Genomic DNA, 16,176 nt, shown 5'->3' on the forward strand with positions numbered 1-16,176 from the left:
TATATTGTTGCATATGGTTGCAAACTTTCCATTCTTATTCACTTTTAATATCCCACTGCATGGATAGATCACAATGATTTATCCATTCTATCATTTTAGGCATTTAAGTTGCTTCCAATTTGTAGATATTACAGATAATGCTGCTACAAATATTGTGATATGTGTCCTTTCGCGAACATATATGTATATTCTGCTATGCATTTACCTAAAAGTAAAATTGTTGGTTCATAGGATATGCACAAATTTAGCTAATTTAGTGAATACTGCCAAATAATTTTCCAAACTGGCTGCACCAACTTTTACTCTCCAAAAGAGTATATGAAAGTTCTTGGTAATTCACATTTTTGCCAATACCCGATAATGTCTTTTCTTTTAAAATAAAAAAAAAAGATTTTATTTATTTATTCATGAGAAACAGAGAGACAGAGAGGTAGAGACACAGGCAGAGGGAGAAGCAGGCTCCATTCAGGAAACCCGACGTGGGACTCCATCCCAGGTCTCCAGGATCATGCCCTGGGCCGAAGGCGGTGCTAAACCGCTGAGCCACCCAGGCTGCCCAATGTCTTTTCATAAAAAAAGAAAGAAAGAAAGAAAGAAAGAAAGAAAGAAAGAAAGAAAGAAAGAAAGAAAGAAAGAAAGAAGAGAGGAAGAAAGAAAGAAAGAAAGAAGAAAGAAAGAAAGAAAGAAAGAAAGAAAGAAAGAAAGAAAGAAAGAAAGAAAAAAGAAAGAAAGAAAGAAGAGAGGAAGAAAGAAAGAAAGAAAGAAAGAAAGAAAGAAAGAAAGAAAGAAAGAAAGAAGAAAGAGAGAAAAGAAAAAGCCCTTTTAACTTTTATTACATTGTAGTTTATAGGCAGCATCGTGGTTTCTATTCTGAAACTAAGCCCTCTATGAAAACATGAGCCCTGTGTTCAAGGGGCATTGTGCTCAGCATGGTACCATTGGATAGGATGGCAATTGGTAACAAATTCCTTGTGTCCTTTATATAGCTCCCTTCTTCTTTGCAAAATCACTGTAGGCTTCTCTATAATTCTGTTCTCAGGTCTTCTGGCAAACATAAAGGAAAGTCTACCTCTTAAAAAAGTTCTTTGGTTATGAAACTACATGCCCTTGAAATTTATCTGCTGTATACTTATATTTTAGTCAAGTCTGTTTGCCTAAGCATGTACTCTGCAAATATTTCCTGTTTTGCCTCAGGACCTATGCTATGTCCAGGTATTAAAAAAAAAAATGAGCACCACCCAATTCATCATAGGATTCTAGTTTAAGGCATAATGAGGATTACAGTTAAATTGATAATCCTAGAGGGCACCCGGGTGGCTCAGTTGGTTAAGCCTGCTGTTCAGATCATGATCTCAGCGTCCTAGGATCGAGCCCCACATTGGGCTCCCTGCTCAAGGAGTCTGCTCCTCCCTCTGCCCCCCTCCCTGTTCGTGCTCTCCCTCTCTCTCTCTCTCTCTCTCTCTCAAATAAATAAATAAAATCTTAAAAAATAAAATTGTTAATACTAAAAATATTAATGTCACCTTTTGTATTATTTGTAATTATGTTTTGGCCTAAGGACCCATTTGAGTTTACTAACAACTTGTTAGTAAAAAAAAAAAAAAAAAGTACATGGAGTTGCTTTAACTGTAAAAGTGTATATTTACACTTTAGGAAGTTCACCAGGAAATTGGGCTAGAGCCAATAGAAATTCGTCTGGAAGGAAGTAATTGGATTTGAGTAGCCTTGACAGGTTGTACACCTCCAAAAAGGAACACCTGTTATTTTTTTCCCTTCATTGTGTTCCTGTGCATGTCATTCAGTGAAATTTTGTTAAAAATTACATCAGTTGGGGTTTAACCAAAGATGCAGAACCTTGTGAGTGATATGGAATACAGGATGGATTATAGGGATTAGATCTTATACAATCGTGGGAGAAACTGGGGAAGTAAATGTCAAGGGGATAGTCGACACTGAGTAAAGAAAAACCCTTAATCAGGGCCCATGAGAGGGAGCTGGTGAGGGAGTATATGGAAGGCCATTGCCTATGCATCTTCAAGGTCTGGAGTATGTCAGCAGGGCAGGTGGTCCAGAGGTGGCAAAGAGAAAGGTGGAAGCAAAGTTGGGGAGAACAGGGAGAAAGAGGAAACTGTGAGGGCAAACTGGAACCCACATGGACTAACTGTCATATGCATCTGTCTCCGCCTGCATGGAACCCTAAGGTACAATGCCCTACAGAAGGAGCCGATGCCTTTGAAGCAGAGCTGCATATGTGTCCAGCCTAGACTCATAGAACCTGAGATAGGAGGAAGAGCAGCAGCTGGAGAAGCTGTGAGCCCAGCTGCTACCCCTCACCCAGCTGATGAGCAACCCAGCTGATGAGCACCCAGCTGATGAGCGGATGATGTACCCCACCTGGCCAGAATCCTACATCCACCTGCCTAGTACAATGGCTGCAGCTGCACTTCTGCCCTCAAAATCTCATGGAAATTTCTCTGTGGCCAACCCTGACACAAAACCTTTCAGAGAAGTGTTATTCCAGCTTAGATAAACTGACATAGTACAAACTCACCACAGAGATAGACAATTGCCGGGATATTAAAAAGAGAGAAAGAAACTATGGACATACTATAATTCAGTTCAATCCTTCTCTATAGAAACATGAAAGCTGGATCCCAGAGAGACAGTGGCTTGTCCAATGTTACAGAGCTAGTGACAGGCCTAGAAACTCAGTCCCATGTGTCTCCATCTGTGTGATATCACAGAACACTGCATGTGAGGTTAAGATATCTGAGATTTTGTCACTAATTGTTTGGCCTTGAGAAAAAAAAGCACTCATTCTGGATTCAAGTTTTCTTGTGAGAGAATGGCACATGGGCAAGGCCCATGAAATTGGAGGGGCCCAGTTAATATCTGTTACATAAATGAATAAATATAACCTCTCAAGAACAACCATCTTACAAAATTATCCTATTGCCTAACATAAAAGAAAATTTGAAAATATGCTCCTGAGCTGCAATAGTGGGTCTTCTTATGTATCCTCAGGTAATTTATTTGGGACTAGAATGAATAATCAGACTCTTTCTCCTTTGCATAAATCAGATTTCCACTCCCTCACCCATGTAGCAATTAGACTTTCTGTGTTCTTGTCACTTCATTGTGTCTTCTACTTGATCTTGATCCATTCAGTTTGAGCCTTTCAAGAGGGCTCATGTACCAGAAAAGCAAGAATCCAAACAACTGGCAACAGGAAGAAACCAGAAGAATATCATATTTCTGGCTATGTGTTTCTGTTTTGTTCACAAATCTGCAATTTGGGCAGAGTTCAGTAGGAACAGCTGATTTCTGTTCCATGTGCCATCACCTGGGGTAGCTCAAAAACCAGGAGGTGAAATCATCACGAGGCTACTCACTTTCAGCTAGGCTATCGGCTATAACTTGAACAAATGGATTCTCGATGTGGTCTATCTGCTTCCTCATGGGATGGAGGTTGGGTACACCCCAAAAGACCAGACAGAAATTGTATCACCTCTTATGACATGGACTTGAAAACCACATAGTATTTCTGCCAGAGTTACCGGCAATCCTAGATTTAAGAGAAGGAAATAGAGATCCCACTTCTCGATGACAGAAGTATCAACATTGCATTTTAAGAGAGTCTGAGGGATGGGGTATCTCATTGCATGCCAGCTTGGAAAATACAATCTACCCCAGGCAGCGATCAATATCCACTATGAGTTTATAAACACAAAGATTGCTGACTAATGGAGCTCTTTTCCAACAATAACCCCAGAGAATAAGTTTATGCAGACATATATGAATACATTCACATGTGCATACATAACGAGTACTTGGCAAATGAGGGTTAATTCTTGGATTCAACTTGCTTCCAAGATATTTTCAGTGTTAAGCCCCAGGGTCAGGCAGGGAAATGGGCCGCTCAATTAGTTTAAAATAAAAGTACTTTTCCCCCATCAGCCATCTACTCTCTGGGAAAATAAATCGGACTGCTAAATTTTGGACTCATACCATTTCCATGGTAACAAAGCTGAAAATGCCAAAAGGTGGATTATACTTCTTTGCAATATTTAAGAAATCTGTATTTAGTTTCTATGGTGGTTAAAAGTTCATTTAACACCAATGAGTAACATTTCTACCACTAACCCTCCCCCATGCAAACACACATACAGGCAACAGGGGTATTTTTTAAAATACGTAATTTAGGGATCCCTGGGTGGCTCAGCAGTTGAGCATTTGCCTTCGGCTCAGGGCGTGATCCTGGAGTCCCAAGATTGAGTCCCATATCAGGCTTCCTGCATGGAGCCTGCTTCTCCCTCTGCCTATGTCTCTGCCTCTCTCTTTCTCTGTGTCTCTCATGAATAAATAAATAAAATCTTAAAAATAAAATAAAATACTGTAATTTATACTGCATGACCATAAAAATTGGGGGAAATGAGACTGTCCAGTTTGGTCCCCTTAGACCTGCTTTGAATCAAATTTTCTTGTTTTGGTTTTGATCTCAGGTGACTTTAGAAACAATCTGACCATTTTGAAGCCTAGAGAAGAAGTCAGCCATCATAGGTACAGAAGTAAGAATAATTATGGTGTTAGGAATTACAAATAGTTTAATACAGCCAGAGAGTAGAGTATGTCTAACACAGACCTTATTTTTTGTGTTAGAATTTTAAATTATAGTTTTTCAAATATGTAGAAAAACCATAGAAAATATTATGATATTTAGGCACCTACCCCCATAGTTAATAGCTTTTACCCATTCTGCCACATTTCTCTAAAATCTTTTTTTTTTTTTTTCTGGAGTTCATGTGTGACATTTCTAGTTATGTTTCTGAATATCAGTGCTTATGAATGAATTCTACACTTTTATTATATCTTTGTGCTTTAAAAATTTGTTTAAACCGTATCATAGAGAATATGTTTTTTGTAACTCTTTTCTAGTGTTCAACATTATGATTTTTATCTTTAGCTACAGGCCATAAACACACCATAAGGAGAGCAGAGATGAGCATTCAGTAATGCACCGATAGCTAATCATTTATTCAACTAAATTTATATTTCACCCGAAGAGTGAGTTGATGGTGACAGTTTTTGCATTTGCTGAAAATGTTAATGATATGCAGACAGCACTGGACACCAGAAACTCAAATGAACACAGAGAAAAGAAAATAAGGTTTATTTGCAACCCAGTCCTTCCATTTCCGAAGGCCAGATGCTTTCTCTTATAATCCATCCTGTGGGGGGAGGATTACTGGGGCTGCACGGTATTTGGTGATTATATCATCGATGCCCAGCGGCGGCCCAGGAGGCAGCCTATCTGGACATGTGCAGGGATCAGGGAGCCACGTCTCTGAGCTTCCAACAGGGAAGCTGAACATCCTTTGAATCCGAGCCGTCCCTGCCCCCCACCCCTGTAGATTTTGTCTCCTGCTGGGTACTTTGAACTTGCCTAGTGTGAATCTGTATCCCACAGGCTTGGGAGAGCTGAAAGGCTAAGCGGATGACATCCATTTGGGTTGGTTCATGTCCTGCCACATGCACTCCCCACTTTACTCCCTATTGCCATGAGACATGCCACACTTGATGTTCTAGTCAATTGCCAGTTGCAGTTTGATAGATCGAGTAATTTTTAACTTTTGATAGATTGTTAAAATAAAGGAACTAAAGGGAAGTTTATTTTCAAGACATGTAATTGAGTCACTGATTTAATATGAGATATACGTGAGCTATCAGATGTACTCCATCTCTCTTCTCTGTTTACCATACTATATCTGAATGTCTTTAAAAAACACCTTACATAGAGAAGCCCTCTCAAAACAGGAAAAGGGGACTACACACATATTTTACTTTTGAGGTAACATTTATTCAATAATATCTACGAGATTAAAGTTATACTGACCTCATGTCACTGTCAACTAATTATATTTTATGTCTGTTGCATTTCTGAGTATGTTAAGCTACAAGCAAGTGACTTTGATGCAAATTAAACTGAAAGAAGCTTTTTAGGCCATATTCAAATACTAACAGGCTTGATTAAATTTATTCGTCTAAGAAGGATAGGACAAAGAGCTGTTTACTGACATAGTTTATTGTCATTCTGCTCTACACCTCTCATATGTTTGTTTTATAGGACATAAAGTCTAGGTATCCTATTGGAATCTCCAATCTTAGTTATAGCTTGCTGCAAAGTGGCTTATTGTCATTTATTATTTCTTATTTGATTTATATAACATCTTTCCACCAAAGAGCCAATAGGCTTATTTACATAAAGAGTGCACACACACCAAGCCACTTGAACTTCACTCAAGTGAAGTTAACTATATACTTATTGTCATATAGTTAGCAATATAGTACCAAAAATCTACAAGTTTTGTTTCTTGCTCCAAAACCATGTTCTAGAATATTTCTCATATGCTGGGGTCATCATATTTCCTTTCACTTTGAATATTTATTGTTTGCCTCTAGGTGGATCGGATCATCTTCTGTGTCTTCTTAGAAGTTGACTTCAAAATCTACAAAAAAAAAATGAGCGAGTTTTTCCCTGCAGGTGAGTAAAGTGATTTGTTTTCTTTGGAATTGAGGATTGGAGTGCAGGCATTGGGTATATTTCTATTTCGTTTCCTATCTTAAAGAAATGTTCCAAATATGATCAGCATACACCAGTAACCCCTGGCAAGTTGTGTCATAATTTTCAAGAACTCAAGGAGGTTACAAGAAATCTGAGCCCTCAACCTCTCTGTCTCAGGAGGTCATCATGTCATTTTGGGGAATTTGGTTCATTTCTTGAATCTCAAAATCTCTTGAGCATCAAAAGTGAGGGGCTGAACCAAATGGCTTCTAAAGACTCTTCTTCTGGCCCTAAATTGCATGCTCTGTAATTGGATCCCCACACATGTAAGTTGTCCAAACCTGTGCCTCCATCCACCCTGTTCAACACCTTCACTGAAAATTGTGAGGAGCCCATTTATGGTTATAGCCAAAATTCAAACAATTCCTGCACTGTCTCTCTCTTCCCCCCAATTTTCGTGGCCCAAATTGCAATGAAGAAAGCAGCACTTCTGAGGACAATCCGAGAAAGGTGCTTATTCATCCTATTCCACATTTGAGAATGTAGGCAAAATCTCAGAGTTATTAAAGAACTTTGTTTACATTGATTGAATGTGTCATTAGATTTGGTTGGCCTGGTTAATTTGAATATTTCCCCCCATTGTTCCTCTTCTAGGCTTATTTAATACCTAGTTATTTTGATGATACCATTTAGTCACAGTGATTAAGGTGCTTTTGTCACCCATGGGAAGAATGGCTTCCATGAAATGTCAAGCTACTTTGAGCATTGTTGATGTCTGCCTTATTGGGAGCTTTCTTTTGAGGTTTCCATGGCCATGTGAAGTGGCCTTCCCTATGCCCAGTACTCTGGCAGGTGGGAGGGAGGGAGTGGTGCACATTCACTGTCTTGGCAATCTGTAAAAGACATCCAGTAAGTGTAAATCCAGGATGCCTTGCCCAGAGAGAAGAGTAGGATGCAGGTAGCTGTCGAGAACAGCTGCAGAAAACTGCTAGGAATGTTGAACTTTGTGCTAAAGTTCAAGGACTAAGTTCCACTGAGTAATGTGAGGTCCTGTTCTCTAGCTTTGTAAGTGAAAAGTGAATCTTTCAAGTGTATTTAATTGGAGCCTTTAGCTACAGTATTTCCCTAACTGGGACATACTGTAAATTCAGAGAGACTCTGCATGTGATGGAGAAGATTGTTATTGTGGTCTTTTTTTTTCCTCCTTTTCCTTCTCCCTTCTCTCTCTTTCTCTCTTTTCGTTTTTTTTTTTTAATACCCCTTTAAAATTGCTTTAGGCAACTCCATAATTTAGCATGTAAAGCACCTAGTGACTATTGAGTGAGTAGTTGGTACAGGAGCTAAATTTAACAAATTCTTCTCCCCGTAATATGACTTTTTTTGTTTTGTTTTGATCTCTTTATTTCATCCTTTTCCTTTATTTCCTATATAACCACAGTAAGTTGACTATGCCTGCATTTATGTATTTATTAAGTATTCTTTTTTTGTATTTTTAAGTATTCTTAAAAGAAAATGTTCATTCATGAAAAAAAATGTGACTTGCCATGATGTCCAGTGCAAATATTCTCGTCTTGTCAATATCATGGCATATTTCATAAGCTTTCATCATTTTGGGCTTCTTAAGTGTTTAGAAATTATGATGTAACTAACATTCATTCTCATGTCTTCTAAAATAAAAACTTGTTTTCACTCTAGTATATGATAAAAATAATTGCATAAGTATAATCGATTGATATTTAAACAAATTCACCCCATCAGCAGGTATTTTCAGTGATGCAAAACCAAAAGTCATACTATATATTTATTCTAAATGGAACATTTTTAGTGATCTAGAATGTATTAATAATTATGCAAATAAATGAAAAATTGCTACTGTAGATAAATCCACATGCATCTTAGTACTTGAGCAAATGAAATAATAATAAAATCATCCTGAGTTTCTTATCAAAACTTTGAATCATAGCATGCTCATGAAATTATTTCCAGTGCATATTTATAATGGTAAGCACATTTATAAACTAAATGTCAAAATTCTCCCAAATTGTTGAGTATTTCCACAATGCTGAAGCATCAGCCATTTGTAAATTCTCAATATGCAATATGAAATAAAGGTGACTTCTAATGGGATGTGTGACTGCCAATATAGATTATATACATTATCTATCCATAATTTGAATTTATGGTTAATTCATATCCATACCATCTTTGATTGGAATATAATTTTTCTGACTTGCCATATATTCCCCCTAGACTGACTGATTCAGATGGCCAACAGATACATGAAAGGATACTCAATAACACTAATCATCAGGGAAATGCAATTTATTTTTTCTAAGATTTCTAAAATTCATTTATTCATGAGAGACACAGAGAGAGAGGCAGAGACATAGACGGGGGAGAAGCAGGCTCCCCTCATGGAGCCCAATGCGGGACTCCATCCCTGGACTTGGGATCACACCCTCAGCCAATGCAATAATGATAATAATTTAGAAAAAAAGTCATTTTATATTAAACTAAATCTCTGTGTTTGGGGGTGTACTAATCCTGTGTCTTAACATTTCATAATCGGGAATCTGAGACAAAATACATAAGAAAACAATACAAACAAGGCAGGAAAGATCACATTAAAGATAAAACATGTGCAAAACTACTACCTACTATTAATGATAGGAATAATAGCTTAACCTTTATGGATTGCTTTCTCTCAGCCAAATGCATGGGTGATCTTCAAGCTAACTCTAAGAAAGCAGGTATTATATTAACCCTACTTTTTGATATAGAAAATGATGCATACCTGAGAAAATGAGGCATATGGCTAGGAAGAAGCAGTGCTCTATTTCAAAATTGAGAACAGCATCTGTCATTGCACAAGTGATAATAGGTTCCTTTCCTTAGAGCGGCTCCAGACAAGGATGGATTCAATTTCAAGGATGCATTTGGAGCACTGAGGAAGTCTCATTCCTAACTTCATCTGCTTGCTCATCATTGTTCAGAGCTGCCATGCTTCTCTTCCTTCTAATACCTGTAAAAGTCCTCATGGAAACTTTCTAATATGATTCAAATTGGTACTTTATCATGGTTCTCAAAATCAAATCCAAAATCATCATCTAGGCAGTGTGGGGTTTTGACCGGCGGGTAAGCAAGAGAATGGTCACTGCAAAACCAAAAAGCCTTACTCATGACCACAAGGGGAGATATAAAAATGCTTGTAATCATTTGCTAGAGCTGCTATGACAAAACACTACAGACCACCGAGCTCAAACAACTGAAATTAATTTTTTCACAATTCTGGAGGCTAGGAGTACAATATTTAGGTGTCAACAGGATTGGATCTCTTCTGAGGTCTCTCTTTGTAGCTTATAGATGGCCACCTTCTCTCTATGTCTTCATGAAGTCTTACCTCTGTGTATGCCTGTGTCCTAATCTCCCTCTCCTTGTGAGGACACCAGTCATCTGGGACTAGGGCCCCCCTAATAATCTCATTTAATTTTATCACCTATTTAAAGACCCTGTCTCCTAATACAGTCACATTCTGAGGTACTGGAGGGTAGCATTTCAACAAAATATTTTGAAGGGCACAACTGAACCCCTAACAGAACCCATTGTGAAAATGCATCAACAACCACAAAGAAAAGAAACCAACAACATTGCTTTTTTCCAATAGTTTTATATCTTGTTGTGGGTGAAGCACATTTGACTTTTCCCTTCTAGATGTATTCTTTGGAAGTCTGGTATGGCAGCTTTATGGAATTACCATATACTTTAGTTGCAAGTAATTTATAGCTACAGTACACTGATGGCCTACAGCAAATAATATTTGTACAATTCAACTCCGAGATCTCTTTGTTCTTTACAAAAAAGTTTTCTTTGTATTTTTCAGTATGTAAGATTTATTATGTATATTTTTCATAGATCTGGAATATGGAGATCAGTTATTTTATTAAAGTCTAAGTTCTAATAGAGAATTTAGGGATATTAATTAGGGATATTAATTTTCCTCATAATAACAATGTCAAATTTATAGTTTTGGAACTATATCAAAGAATCCTCATGTTGGAAATAAGAAATATCATGGTCAGGCCCCTCTCCCACATTAGGGAAAGCCTAGGCTTGTTTACTGCAATGGTTCTCAACTATATTTTTCAGGAAGGAGTATTTCTCCAAAATATTTTTTTTAGTTATATCCTCTGAAAAATGGGCATGATATTTTAAAAAATTTTATTTAGATTTACTCTTTTTAAATCTAACAAAAGAAGAGTATTCATATGACCTCTTCTTCATCTTCTCTTCTCACCAATTTTATAAGCTTTTCTCATCCAACATCAATCATTATCTTTCTGTCCATCAATCAACAAGTAATTTATTATATGCCTAATATATACCCAAGGCTTTGGTCATAGCTGCATTTAAAAATTAGTTCTCATAATATGCCTGAGAGGTAAGAATTATGCACAACAGTTGGAATACAATATTAGCAAATAATCAAATATAGTGTTGGTATGATCAAAGTACCCAGGAATTCAAATATGTATGAGAACCAAGATGGCTGCAGCAAGTTTCATGAAAAATACATACTTCAAGATCAGCAGGAGCAGAGAAGTGATGTCAAGTATTCTGTAAGTGCTGTAAGGAGGACAGGCAGTTCAGATGGAAGAATTTGTGAAATAGTAGGATGCTTATCTCCCATTTATGAATTCCTGATTGAGAAATGTTGACACTCATCAGTTTGTAATTGTATGACTTTGTGCATGTTGTTTAACCTTTTTATGCTTCACTTTTATCATGCAAACACAGTAATGGGCCACTTCCAAATAGAATAAATAACAATGCAAATGAATATTCAGAGAGGTGTCTAGATCAACCATCATAAATTTTAAAATATCCATGTTTCTTCTTACAACTTTTTTGTTTTTTCATGTTTTTCTTATTACAATTTTAAAAGGAGGTACTTTAATTAAGTGTGACCATCTTAATTAAAAAGTGTATAACTTCTTGTTACAAAAAATAGTACAGATATATAGTAAAAATAAATAATCAAAATTAAGAAGATACAAACCATTGAAAATGAGTTACTTTTTGCAGCTTGTCCTATAGGTCCTTTAAGATAGAAAATGCAAACAAGCATAAATGCAGTCTTATCACTTGCTATGTGTCACTTACCCCAAATCTTGAAATTTCTTTCATGTCATTATATATTCTTCCAAAACATGATTTTAAAGGACCCAGTGTTTATCCAAAACCATATTGCAATTGTGGAATTATTATTGCAAATTATTCTCTATTTATAAATAACACAGAAAAGTATCTTGATAGGTAAATATTGGAATACAACCACAATTTTTTTAGGAATACTTTTCTAGAAGTGGAATTACTTTTTCAAATTGTATACACAGCCAAGACACTTTTTATATTAATTCTCAAATTGGCCACTATGTGTCAGTGTCCTATACTGAACAGTTGAAGCCATTATCTTTCCCAGAATCAAAAATGTGAAGGCCCATACCTCTCCTTAAGCATCCTGAGTAATCAGGGTGTCAGTGTGGTGGGGTTCCAGTGAAGGTTCACTTCTGAGTTGCATGTGGCCATTTTCTTATTGTACCCTCATATTGTGGAAAGAGAATAATCTGGGGTTCCTTACATAAAGGCACTAATTCCACTCATGTGGGCTCAACCTTTATGACCTAATTACCTCAAGGTTCCACCTCCAAATATAATTACTTTGTGGGTTAGGATTTCAACATATGAATTTTGCAGGGAACACAAACATTCAGCCCCTTGCATTGAGTTCACATTCCTGTGAGCAGTATATGAGAGTTTACTTTGCCCCTGCTCTTCCCAATCGGGCACATTCTCATCTTTTGATGTTACCACTTTTATACATGAAATAAGGTATTTAATGGGTAACAATGTATATTTCTTTCATTTAGAGTGTGGCTTATCCTTTCTTTCAGTTAATTATTAAATCTCCAAATTTCTTATGAGAAATTACCAGTCGTTTCCTTTGCAAATTTTTTACATTTTTTATTGATCCCTAATAACTTTTTGTATAATAAGGTTCTTAGTTCTTTCAAAAGTATGTTGGGAGGAGTTTCCCATTTTGTTCTTTGTCTTTGTGGTATTATTCCTTTATAACCAAATCAATGAGAAATGGTAGAAAAACAAAAGAAAGATGAAAGAAAGGGGTGCCTGGGTGACTCTGTGGGTGAGGGTCTGCCATTGGTTCAGGTAGTGATCCCGGGGTCCTGGGATTGAGTCTCACAGCAAGCTCCCTCTCCCTCTATGTCTCTGCCTCTCTCTCTGTGTGTCTCTCATGAATAAATAAAATCTTTTTTAAAAAAGATGAAAGAAAAATGTAAAAAAAAAATGGAAGGAAGGAAAGAAGGGAGGGAGACAGGGTAGATGGAAGGAAGGAGGAATAAAGGTAAAAAAGAAGGAAGAAACCCTTTTTATTAGAGAATGAAGTTAAAAGCTAAAAACTCAAAGATTAACTTTATTTTAAGCCTATGCACCTGATTCCATAAGAAATCATTTTATTTCCAAATAGGATTATTCTTAGTTCTACTCCTCACTTTTTAGGCAAAGCAATCTGTCTCTTGATTTACAGAGTATGGTAGGAAGACAAATGCTCTTCTCTCAAACATACCTTAAACCCTAGCACCTGTGAATACGTTAGGTCACCTTACAAAGGGGAAATAAAATTGCAGATGAGAACGGTGCCTAGGTGGCTCAGTGGTTGAGCATCTGCCTTCAGCTCAGGGTGTGATCCCAGAGTTCTAGGATGGAGCCCCACATGGGGCTTCTTGCAGGGATCCTACTTCTCCCTCTGTCTTTGTCTCTGCCTCTCTCTCTCTCTCTCTCTCTCTCTCTCTGTATGTCTTTCATTAATAAATAAATAAAATCTTAAAAAAAAAGATTACAGATGAGATTAATGTTGCTAATTAGCTGACCTAAAGATGGAGATGTTATCCTATATTATCTAGGTGGGCTCATTATAATTACAAGCATCCGGAAAAGTTAGAAGAAAGAGGTAGAAGAGAGTCAGTAGGAGATATGACTATGGAACAATGTTCAGAGAGATGTGGATCTCTGACTTTGAAGATGGAAAAGAGGGGCCATGAGTTGAGGAATAGTCTTTAGCAGCCAGAAAGGCAAGGAAACAGAGTCTCCCCAACAGCCTTCTGAAGGAGCACAGCCCTGTGGACATCGTGATGTTAGCCCTTTGAGATCCATGTCAGACTTCAAAACTACAAAACTATAAGATGACAAATTTGCATTGTTTTAAGCCATTAAATGTGTGAAAGTTTTTACAGCAGCACTTGCCAACTAATTCACCAGTTGTCTTTGCATAAGTAAAAGAAACACAGACAAACACCTGCCTACCCAGTCTGAATTGTACATTTTCCCCCAAATGGCACATTTGTTGTATAGAAAAAAAACTACAAAGTGAAAGAATTCAGAAATTTCTTTAATTATGAATATTTATGGTGACTTGGCACATTTGTGCACATTTGTACACATTTAATGTTTGGATCCCATTGATGTTTAAAATTATACAAGACATGTTCTCTGTAACGTGACATAAATGAGTTGACTGCCTTCTTAGGAATTGGGTGCTAACCATTTCCACTTGATGGGCCTCAAAAGCTACAAACACATTTTGCCTTCAATGAAAATCCAGTGAAGTGTTGCTGTAACCAAGCAACCTGAATGCAGGAACAAGCAGCAAGCATAGAGTGAAAGCAATCCATCCCTTCAAAGAGGGGAATGTGCGGTGTGTGTAGCAAATGCTTATAAACAGCAGAACACATGAAGACCTGGGGACCCAAACCTTGACTAAGCAGAGTTTGATCTCATTAGGAGGGTCTGATAAAACAAAGCCAAGACAAAATGCTGCTTGGAGAAGGGAGATGTGGTAGGCATCTTTACAGAGCCCCCTGCACAGTGCTTCCAAAAGACCCTCCAAACGTTCTGGGTAGACTGGTTTCTGTTCTGTAGGTGAAAACATTGAGGCAAATGCAGTAGGAGAAAAAGCCCTTTTGAGGTACAGTATATGATTGAAATAATTCCCAATAAGACACAGAAGTAATAATAAAGATAGAAAATGAACAGTAGAGTAAATGAAATCCTCCCACCTTTATTCTTCTTTATCTGTGGCTCTAACTTGGACTCTCAGCTATAGGTTTTTGAAGTTTTCACCTTTAGCTGCTATTTACTCCATAATCTAGAGCAGTTAATGATTGCTGATACCCTGTTACAACTGTCACTGTTGAGGTCATCGAGAACTCTTTGATGAGTCCAGCCTGGTTATGAAACCAGTGCATATTTGATCATGTGCCTCCACATGACTCTTTGCAGCCCTTGTCTTACTTAACTGGAAAGCCTTTATCCCGTTGACCAGTCTGTCTTCTACTTCTCTTCCTGCCAGTTCTCTTTGGTAAATTCACCTGTACGTAGACCATCTCCAGCTGGCATCTCCAGGCATCTCCCAGCTCAACACTTCTAAAACTAAATTCAAAATCCTTCTCATCCTATCTTTCTCCTCCCTAAATCTGATAGCTCAGTAATTGGTGCCATAATGTACCCAGTTTCCCAAGCCAGAAACAGCAGAACCATACAGTTTTTTAAGCAGTGCCTTTTATTTATTGATTTATTTATAAATTAATGAGATTTGAGTGCTCCTCTTGACAAAGAACCAGTTGGGGTGGGGTGGAGGGGGACAATCTTTGGCTTTTTTTTCTTAATTTCTCCTAGTTCTATCAATTGCCTTGCGGAAAGTAGGTTTAGCAGTTTGTTAAATTCCCTAAGTGCAGGTTTTCAACTTAATAGAGGAGCTCTACTCTGTAATGGCGTCCCCTTTATCAGTCATTCTTTGCTTGACATTTCTGTTTTGTCGAGTTTCACAAAGCCATGAGCATACCAACATCTTCTGTACTTCAAGGAAATCCTGAAAAGCTTAGAGTACTTTATTTTGGCTAATAATATTTCCTCTCTCTGCAAATGCAAATTGCTCCTAGAAGCCCTTGTAATGAAATATTTAAAAGATAAGAGATATAGAAGAAGCTTGTGTGAAGAAATTAAGCCTTAAAAGAGACGACTGAAGAGCATATGAAACAAAAGGCACAAGATTGTCATAATCGTTCTGCTTGACAGACCCCCATTTGTATGGATGTCCATTGAAATTTTGAAAAAGGAATTTTAGGGGCCCATCCTTTTTTGCCTTGGAGAATGGAGAGGCTGCCTTGATAACCCATAAGAGTAACTTTCTCCTTCATAACACACTCCTTTTTCCATGCAACCTACAGGCTGCTTTGAAACAAGTTTCCATCCATGTACATGTCGCTTAGCCAAACTTATGGTCCCAGGGTTACATGGGCCACCATAACTGTGCCATCCAGCCACATGATAGATGGTGATTTCAAATACAGAAGGAAACATATCTTATGAAGAGAACATAGTCCTTCCTCAGTTCCAGCAAACACCTGGTGTGGAAACCAGCTTTAGGGTTGGCTAGATATCATAAAGCAGCTCAGCTTGGATATCTAAAAGTGAGACATCTAATGTTTTTGAAAGCTTTTCCTCCAGCATACAAATATCACTATTTTTTACACCAATGG

At 37.5% G+C, this 16,176-nt stretch overlaps 1 protein-coding gene across 2 annotated transcripts in view; it reads left to right on the plus strand.

Annotated features, from left to right (window-relative positions):
- MACROD2 (mono-ADP ribosylhydrolase 2) overlaps nt 1–16,176 on the plus strand; it is a 1,912,080-nt gene that overhangs the window by 1,723,135 nt on the left and 172,769 nt on the right. For both annotated transcript variants that reach the window (XM_041733514.1, XM_041733515.1), the window contains exon 9: nt 6,460–6,541. In XM_041733514.1, coding sequence (XP_041589448.1) covers nt 6,460–6,541 — 82 coding nt within the window. The remainder of the gene's footprint in view (nt 1–6,459; nt 6,542–16,176) is intronic.

The sequence above is a fragment of the Vulpes lagopus genome, chromosome 18, assembly GCF_018345385.1.
Source record: "Vulpes lagopus strain Blue_001 chromosome 18, ASM1834538v1, whole genome shotgun sequence".
NCBI classification, from domain to species: Eukaryota; Metazoa; Chordata; class Mammalia; order Carnivora; family Canidae; genus Vulpes; species Vulpes lagopus.